The following is an 8295-nucleotide window of genomic DNA, read 5'->3' as shown; positions in this document are numbered from 1 at the left end:
GGTGGGAGGGTCCTGCGCGGGGCGGCCGGCGCGCGCCCCCAGCTCCGCCCCCAGCTCCGCGGTCGTTGCCGGGCGCCGCCGCGGATCGAGGCCGGGCCTTTGGCGGCGGCGCCCGCAGAGCTGCCGGGTCGCGGGCGCTCGGGGCGGGGTCTGCGCGGCGGGCGGCCCCTCCGGGCTGCGCGGCGGCCTTGGCCTTGGCCGCGGGCGTTCTTCCCGGCGGTGCCCCCGAGGCCCCGTGAGGAGCAGCCCCAGCCGGCAGTCCGCCCCCTGGAGGCCGCCGCCGGCCTGTCCCCCCGCCCCTGGCTGAGCCCCCGAACCCCCATCCCCGCTGCAGGAGCGGCTTCCCTCAGGGCCCCGCGGGGTGCGGGCCTCCGGGACTGGAGGCCCCGCTGCCCCGGGCCCCGCCCCCGCCTCCGGCCCGCGCTGCGCCTCAGCCAGGACCTCCGCCTGCGCGCCCCTGACCGGCTCCGCGCCCCTGACCCGGCACCCGCCCCTGACCCGGCACCCGCCCCTGACCCGGCACCGCACCCCTGACCCGGCTCCGCGCCCCTGACCCGGCACCCGCCCCTGACCCGGCACCCGCCCCTGACCCGGCACCCGCCCCTGACCCGGCACCCGCCCCTGACCCGGCACCCGCCCCTGACCCGGCTCCGCGCCCCTGACCGGCACCGCGCCCCTGACCCGGCACCCGCCCCTGACCCGGCTCCGCGCCCCTGACCGGCACCGCGCCCCTGACCCGGCACCCGCCCCTGACCCGGCTCCGCGCCCCTGACCAGCACCGCACCCCTGACCAGGCTCCGCGCCCCTGACCCGGCACCCGCCCCTGACCCGGCTCCGCGCCCCTGACCCGGCACCCGCCCCTGACCCGGCACCCGCCCCTGACCCGGCTCCGCGCCCCTGACCGGCACCGGGCAGCCGGGAGAGCACTCCGGATCGGCGTGGCCGCCATCGTGCTGAGGGCTGGCCCTGGACTATGCCCTCCAAGGCGGCCTGCCTGGGGCGCTCAGAGGCGGGCCCCCCACAGCCGGACGGCGGGATGCTCAAGGGGCACCTTGTGGACTCGGAGGGGGGCCTGGCCCCCTTCCCCGGCTCCCCGGCCGCTGACCGTGCTGGCGCCGAAAAGAGCCCGGCGGGCCCTCTGGACGTGCTAGCCAAAGGCGGCCCCGAAGACCCCCAGGCCAAGGCCAAGGCCTTCGCCCCGAGGCCGCCTCCCAGGCCGCGGCTGGAGCGCGCCCTGTCCCTGGACGAGAAGGGCTGGCGGCGGCGGCGGCTCCCGAGCAGCCAGGAGGACCTGGCCTCCGGCAACGAGGCCGGCCCCCCCGGGGGCTCCTCGCAGGACCCCGGGCCGCCTGCCCGCGCCGGCTGGCCGCCCGGCCTGAGCACCTCCCTGCAGGAGATCCCCCAGCCCCCCCGGACGCCGGGCAGTGGCGGCGGGAGCCCCTCCTCCTGGGGCGCCTCCCGGGACCTCCTGCCCCGGCTGGCCGGCGGGCTCCCCTCGCGCCCGCTGCCCGCCATGGAGTGGAGCGTGGCCTCGGACGCCCTGCGGACGGCGCACAAGGTGGACGCGGACCACGCCGAGTACAAGCTCCGTGCGCAGAGCCGGCTGCTCCGGGCCCACAGCAGCCTGGGCCCCGGCCGGCCGCCCAGCCCCCTGGCCTCGGAGGACGGCTCCCTGCGCTCCGCCAGGTCCGCCTTCAGCCTCCTGGCGCCCCTCCGGGCCAAGGACGTGCGCAGCAGGTGGGCCTGGGCCTGGGGGGCCGGCTTGGCATCGCGGCCTTTATCTTAGCGTCAGAGGACCGCGAGCTTCTCCTTAAAGTACGTCCGGTCTCCCCGTTCTTCCCCGGCGACTCTCCTGCCCCGGCTGGCAGCCCGGGGCCCGGCCGGCGGAGGGAGGGCCCGGCAGCGAGGGCGGCAGGCGGCCGGCGGCCAGCGTCCTGCTCCGGCTCCCGCAGGGCCGTGGCTTCTCTGGTGTCCGGGGCCCAGTTTGCTGAGCGCCCGCTCCCGGGGGGGAGGACTGGCACACGGGCGCCTGGGCTTTACCACGGAACCCGTGCCCCCGTTTTAAAAGATACGTATGTTTTATTAATGTTTTCCAGAGAGGAAGGGAGAGGGGGAGAGAGTTGGGAACGTCAGTGAGAGAGAAACATGGATCAGCTGCCTCCTGCTCACCCCCACCTGGGGATGTGCCCAGGCCAAGGTGCATGCCCTTGACCTAAATCTGGTTGTTTGAAGCACAATCCCGCATGGCCCTGATTGGGAGGCGGGGGGCGTGGGGGGGGGCATCTGCTCGGACCCGAGCTCAGTCTGTCCTCTGCAGGAGCTACCTGGCGGGGAGCCTGCTGGGGAGCGGGGCCCTGATGGGGGCGGAGGAGCTGGCCCGGTACTTCCCCGACCGCACCGTGGCCCTCTTCGTGGCCACGTGGAACATGCAGGGCCAGAAGGTGAGCAGGCGCCCACCGTCTCGGGAGGCGCTGGGTTCCTGCCTGTTCCTCCCGGCTGAGCCACACCCAGTGACCCTCCCGTCCGTCTATCCCCCCCCCCATCCCCCTGCTTTAGTGACTGAGACCCCAGCAGCCCCCCCTCCCCACGTTGAACCCGGCTCAGGTCACCAGGAGCCCCGGGCCTCCCTTGGGGGCGTTCCTGTTGGCTCACAGGGCCCAGGCTGGGCCTGCGGGGCTGAGGGGCAGAGCCAGGGGCGGGGCAGCCGCAGGGTGGAGTGGCCCGCTGAGCCGAGCTGCACCTTCTGCCAGCGCCCCCGCCTGGGTGTGCATGGGGGGCACTCCCTGAGGGGCCGGCTCAGGGCAGACAGGCTAGGGGCACAGCCCGGGAGCGAGCGGGTGCAGACCGGCCGCGGCCATGACAGGCTGGCGGGGAGGCGGGTCCTGGGCGGAGCAGGAGCCCTGGGACCCCCCTCCCCCCGGCCCCTCGCTAGGTGCTGCCTCCCCTCAGGAGCTGCCCGTGAACCTGGACGAGCTGCTGCTGCCCGCCGAGGCCGACTACGCCCAGGACCTGTACGTGGTCGGGGTGCAGGAGGGCTGCTCCGACAGGTAGGGCCCCGCCCCATGTGCCCCGAGCCTGGCACCCCCGTTCTGTCCCTCTGAAAGCACTGCTGAGGTGGGCCGTGGGGGCAGAGGTGCTGTGACCGGAGACCCCACCCCACGCCGAGCACACAGACGGTCCCTAAAACGGGGCTCGGGTCTGAGCTAAAGGTGTTTTCCTTCCTCTGAGCACAAGCTGGTCTCCGGCTGTAAGTGCGGCGGAGAGCAGGCCCCGCGTGGCGTCCCATCACCCTGGGGCCCAGGCGCGTCCCGGCCTCCGTCTGCCGCCGCCCTCACGCGGTGGACGGTCACCTGGAGGTGGGGGGATGAGGAGGGCGGACATCGGGACCCGGGCCACGTCCCCGGAGCCCTGAGAGGCATCAGCTCCTCGGTGTCCGGAGCCCCCGCCTCTGGCCCGGCAGACCCGGACCCCTGGTGCTGCCCATCCCCCCCCTCCCGCTCCTCAAAAGACAAGCGCCCAGGGGTGGAGTCGGGAGCCGTCCGCTGCCCGGGGCCCTGTCCCCGCAGGCGGGAGTGGGAGACGCGGCTGCAGGAGACGCTGGGCCCGCACTACGTGATGCTGCACTCGGCGGCCCACGGGGCGCTGCACCTGTCCCTGCTCATCCGCCGCGACCTCATCTGGTTCTGCTCAGGTAGCCCGCCCGCTGCCCACCGCCCGCCACTGCCCACCGCCCGCTGCTGCCCACTGCCCGCTGCCCACTGCCCGCCGCTGCCCACCGCCCGCCCGCTGCCCACCGCCCGCCGCTGCCCACCGCCCGCTGCTGCCCACCGCCCGCTGCCCACTGCCCACCGCTGCCCACCGCCCGCCCGCTGCCCACCGCCCGCCGCTGCCCACCGCCCTGACACCGCCCGCTGCCCGCTGCTACCCACCGCCCTGACACCGCCTGCCCGCTGCCCACCGCCCTGACAGCGCCTGCCCGCTGCCCACCGCCCTGACACCGCCCGCCCGCTGCCCACCGCCCTGACACCGCCCGCTGCCCACCGCCCTGACACTGCCCGCTGCTGCCCACCGCCCTGACACCGCCTGCCCGCTGCCCACCGCCCTGACACCGCCTGCCCGCTGCCCACCGCCCTGACACCGCCCGCCCGCTGCCCACCGCCCGCCGCTGCCCACCGCCCTGACACCGCCCGCTGCCCACCGCCCTGACACTGCCCGCTGCTGCTCACCGCCCTCGCCCCAACCCACCGCTGCCCACCGCCCTGACACCGCCCGCTACTGCCCACCGCCCTGACACTGCCCGCTGCTGCCCACCACCCTGACACCGCCCCCCGCTGCCCACCACCCTGACACCGCCCCCCGCTGCCCACCGCCCTGACACCGCCCGCTGCCCCGTCCCCGCTGCCCCCGCCCGTCCGGGGTCAGCTCGCCGGGCCATGGGCGCCGCTGAGCTCCACACACACCGCCCCCCCCCCCCCTGCAGAGGTGGAGAGCTCCACGGTGACCACCCGCATCGTGTCCCAGATCAAGACCAAGGGGGCGCTGGGCGTCGGCTTCACCTTCTTCGGCACCTCCCTCCTCTTCATCACGTCCCACTTCACCTGTGAGTCGCCCCCGGCCCAGGAGGCGGGGTGCCGGGTCCCTCTGTGCGGCCTCCGCCCGTCAGACCCCGCGTCGGCCCTGAGCCAGCCCTGCCCCTCGGGGCTCCCCCTGTCCCCGCAGCCGGGGACGGGAAGGTCGGCGAGAGGCTGCTGGACTACAGCAAGACCATCCAGGGCCTGGCGCTGCCCAAGAACGTGCCGGACACCTGCCCCTACCGCTCGGACGCAGGTGAGCGGCCCGCGTGCTCCCTCCCCGCGGCGCCTCCGCCTCCTCCGGGGAGGGACGGGGAGGGATGGCCGGGACGGATGGACAGGGACGGACGGGGCCGGGACGCGGACCAGGCCTGTCCCCGCGGCGCCTCCGCCTCCTCCGGGGAGGGACGGGGGGGATGGCCGGGACGGCTGGACAGGGACGGACGGGGCCTGGACGCGGACCAGGCCTGTCCCCGCGGCGCCTCCGCCTCCTCCGGGGAGGGACGGGGCCGGATGGCCGGGGACGGATGGACAGGGACGGACGGGGCCGGGACGCGGACCAGGCCTGTCCCCGCGGCGCTCCGCCTCCTCCGGGGAGGGCCGGGGCCGGATGGCCGGGATGGATGGACAGGGACGGACGGGGCCGGGACGCGGACCAGGCCTGTCCCCGGCGCGGCTCCCCGTGGGGAAGGCTGGCTCACGGCTCTCCGGCCTCTGCCCAGCGGACGTCACCACCCGCTTTGACGGCGTCTTCTGGTTCGGCGACTTCAACTTCCGCCTGAGCGGCGGCCGCGTGCCCGTGGAGGCCATCCTGAGGCAGGACCCGGGCGCCCGCGTGCCCGCCCTGCTGCAGCTGGACCAGCTCGCCCGGGAGAGGCAGAGGGGTGAGGCCGGGCGGGGGAGGGGCGGAGCGGGAGTGGGGGGAGGGCGGGGAGGGCGGGCCGGAGCGGGGGAGGGGGTGACCGGGAGGGGAGGCCTGAGTGGGGGAGGGGGTGACCAGGACGGGGAGGACAGGGAGGGCCGGCCGGCCGGAGCTCCACGCCAGGCCTGAGCCGTGCCTGTGCCCGCCCCAGGGTCCATCTTCAAGGGCTTCCAGGAGCCAGACATCCACTTCCTGCCGTCGTACAAGTTCGACATCGGGAAGGACTCCTACGACACCTCGTCCAAGCAGAGGACCCCGTCCTACACGGTGAGCGTGTGCGAGCAGTGCCCCGGGCTGGGGCCTCGGGGGCTGCACGCCCAGGGCCCGGCTGGGACTCTGCTCGGCCGGACTGCCCCTCGTGCCCTCCTCCCAGGGGCGTCCCCGGCGGGTCCCGGCCCTACACTCCGAGGCCTGGCTCCGTGCACGCCGCGGTGCCCGTCTCTGGACCGCTGGCTGTGGGCGTCGGGAGGCGGCCGGCCGGGCTGCGGCAGCCCGCGTGGCTCTGGCCGGCAGGGGGGCAGGCGGCGGGAGCCTGGCTGCCCCCTGCACAGGCCGCGGGCACGGATGTTGCCTCGGGGCAGCGGGGAAGTGGTAGCTGCCGCTCCCAGCGCCGAGGTGCCCGGTGATGAGGGGCTTGGGGCGCGGGGCTCCGGGATGGGCTGGGGACCCTGCCACGTGACGGGGACCCGGTGGCGGGCGGGGTCATGCGTCCCGCCTCGGGCTGCCCGCAGGACCGGGTCATGTTCCGGAGCCGCCACCGAGACGACATCTGCCCGCTCGCGTACTCCTCCTGCCCCGGGATCCGGACCTCCGACCACCGCCCCGTGTACGGCCTCTTCCGCGTCAAAGTGAGGCCGGGCAGAGACAAGTCAGTACCAACCGGCCTGTCCCTCGGGGTGCGGGGCGCGGGGCCGGCCGGGGCAGGGCAGACGGCTTGTCGCCGAGGGTGCCAGCTCTGGACGTTGGCGCGGGCCGCGGCTCAGAGTCCTGCCTGACAGGAGCCGGGGTGCAGGCCACGCGGAGTCACGGCCTGGCGGACCTGAGCGGCCACCGCAGGGTCGGGACCTGGCCCGGCCCCCGTGCCCATGGCTGGCCAGGCCCGCTGATCTCCGGGCTGGCTCACAGCGCAGCCTGGCGCTCGGCGTCCAGCCTGGAGCTGGGGGTGGGCCACCCTCGGGCCCTCCCCCTCCTGACGGCCGCTCCCCCACAGCATCCCGCTAGCGGCCGGCAAGTTCGACCGCGAGCTGTACCTGATCGGGATCAAGCGGCGGATTTCCAAAGAGATGCAGAGGCAGCAGGCCCTGAAGACGCAGCACGCCAGCACCATCTGCACCGTGTCCTGAGCGTCTGCCCACGAGGGCTGGCACCGCCGCCAGGCCCCTGGCAAGGAGGAGATGCTGCGGGCACTGCGCAGCCTCGGGGACGCTGAGCTCCGCGGCCGGGCCGGCGCCTTCCCAGAGGAACCCAGGGAGCCGGGTGCCGCGGCGCCGGCCCTCACCTCGTCCCCGGACCGGACCGCTGCTCGCTCACACGTCTGACTCCCCGCGGACACCCAGTGTCCTCGGTGGCAGGGGCTCAGCCCCGAGGGCACCCGCCTTCCGCCACCGTCTCCCCGCAGCAGAGCCGCACTCGGCAGCGTCAGCCTCTCCATCCTCCGGCCCCTCCTCGGCGCACGCCTGGCCTGGCTCCATGGAGCTGCTCGGTGGGGTGACTGGGTCCCCGTCCCCCGGCACGTGCTGGGACCAGGCTGAAGCCAGACGACGTCCAGGGAGTGAGCATGGTCCCCAGTGCTGGGCCGGGATGAGGATGTGGCCAGGACGGGGGAATGGCCAAGGTTTCAGGGCTGGCCCTGCCCTCCAGCCACATCCTGCGGCTGATTCACTGGTGGTGGTGGTGCTGGTGGTAGTGGTGGCGGCGGCGGCAGTGGCAGCAGTGCTATCTGCCAGCCAGAGAGGCTGCTGGAAGCTCAGGCTGGCACCTCCTTGCCCCCCAGGCTGGCACCACGACCGGGTTTCACGGTGTGTGGGTCCATCTCTTGAAAGGCATGGCTTTGGATGTGGGGAAACCCAGAGCATCACGTCTAGTCTTCTTATTTATTTTCCATATTTATATTTTAAATAAATGCACAAATTGAGTCTTTAATTCTTTCTGATCAAAGTGTGAGTCCTAGACACAGCCCGCCCTCACCAGGTGCTGGTGTGAAAAGGCAGGGGTGCTCTGGGCTGGCGGCTGGCGGCGCGTCTCAGCCACCTGCCACCTCCCCGGGCTTGCTCCGTGCCCGCCCCACCCGCCCCTGCCACGTCAGTGAACACTTGGTGAGTCCTGGAGTCCGTTCCCACGTGTGGCCACTCGGCACCAGCCGCCGGCAGCAGCGCCCAGCAGAGCTGTCGGAGGCGGCCGGCAATCCCGGGCTGCGGGAAGCCCTGTGGGCGTGAGAAAGCCGAGCGAATGTGCCGCTGGGTCTGTTACTGAGAATCTTACGAAGGCTGTGGCAGCAGGGATGGAAATGAGCAGTTTTATGTTCTTTCCAGGCGTGGTCTGACCAAACCATGGAAGATTGTCATGTGACTCTGAAAATAGTTTGGCCCGCGATCTCGCTCTGTCTCCGGGGTGACCGTTACGCCCGGTAAGACCCTGGGTCAGAGATGATGGAACTCGCCACCAGCCGTGAGGATCTAGGTGGATGGAGTTCATGGGAAAATCGGGTAAAATGCGAGTGAACGTGGCCGGTCTGAGGCCGGCTCCCCTCGCAGGCCGGGTGCTGCCGTCAGCAGGTCGCTGTCCTGGGCGAGCAGAGGAGGG

General features: G+C 73.7%; 1 protein-coding gene across 1 annotated transcript; it reads left to right on the top strand.

Moving 5' to 3' along the window:
* Nucleotides 1–821: 821 nt before the first annotated feature.
* Nucleotides 822–8063, top strand: INPP5E (inositol polyphosphate-5-phosphatase E). Its single transcript, XM_084899659.1, has 10 exons — nucleotides 822–1737; nucleotides 2318–2441; nucleotides 2950–3047; nucleotides 3567–3691; nucleotides 4481–4600; nucleotides 4720–4827; nucleotides 5294–5455; nucleotides 5645–5760; nucleotides 6225–6361; nucleotides 6704–8063. Exons 1-10 carry the CDS (start codon nucleotides 974–976, stop codon nucleotides 6834–6836), a joined length of 1887 nt encoding a protein of 628 aa, XP_084755785.1. The 5' UTR covers nucleotides 822–973; the 3' UTR covers nucleotides 6837–8063.
* Nucleotides 8064–8295: the final 232 nt, after the last annotated feature.

The sequence above is a fragment of the Pipistrellus hanaki genome (assembly GCF_964339955.1).
Source record: "Pipistrellus hanaki genome assembly, chromosome: 11".
Lineage (NCBI taxonomy): Eukaryota > Metazoa > Chordata > Mammalia > Chiroptera > Vespertilionidae > Pipistrellus > Pipistrellus hanaki.
The sequence above is the reverse complement of the archived record's forward strand: the minus strand, read 5'-3'. Positions and strand labels throughout refer to the sequence as shown.

Bases quoted from the DNA above. Each gene is read 5' to 3' on its own strand.
- INPP5E (XM_084899659.1), top strand. From the start codon at position 974: ATGCCCTCCAAGGCGGCCTGCCTGGGGCGCTCAGAGGCGGGCCCCCCA. The intron at 1,738-2,317 runs GTGGGCCTGGGC...TGTCCTCTGCAG, and splicing joins GCCAAGGACGTGCGCAGCAG to GAGCTACCTGGCGGGGAGCC. The intron at 2,442-2,949 runs GTGAGCAGGCGC...GCCTCCCCTCAG, and splicing joins GGAACATGCAGGGCCAGAAG to GAGCTGCCCGTGAACCTGGA.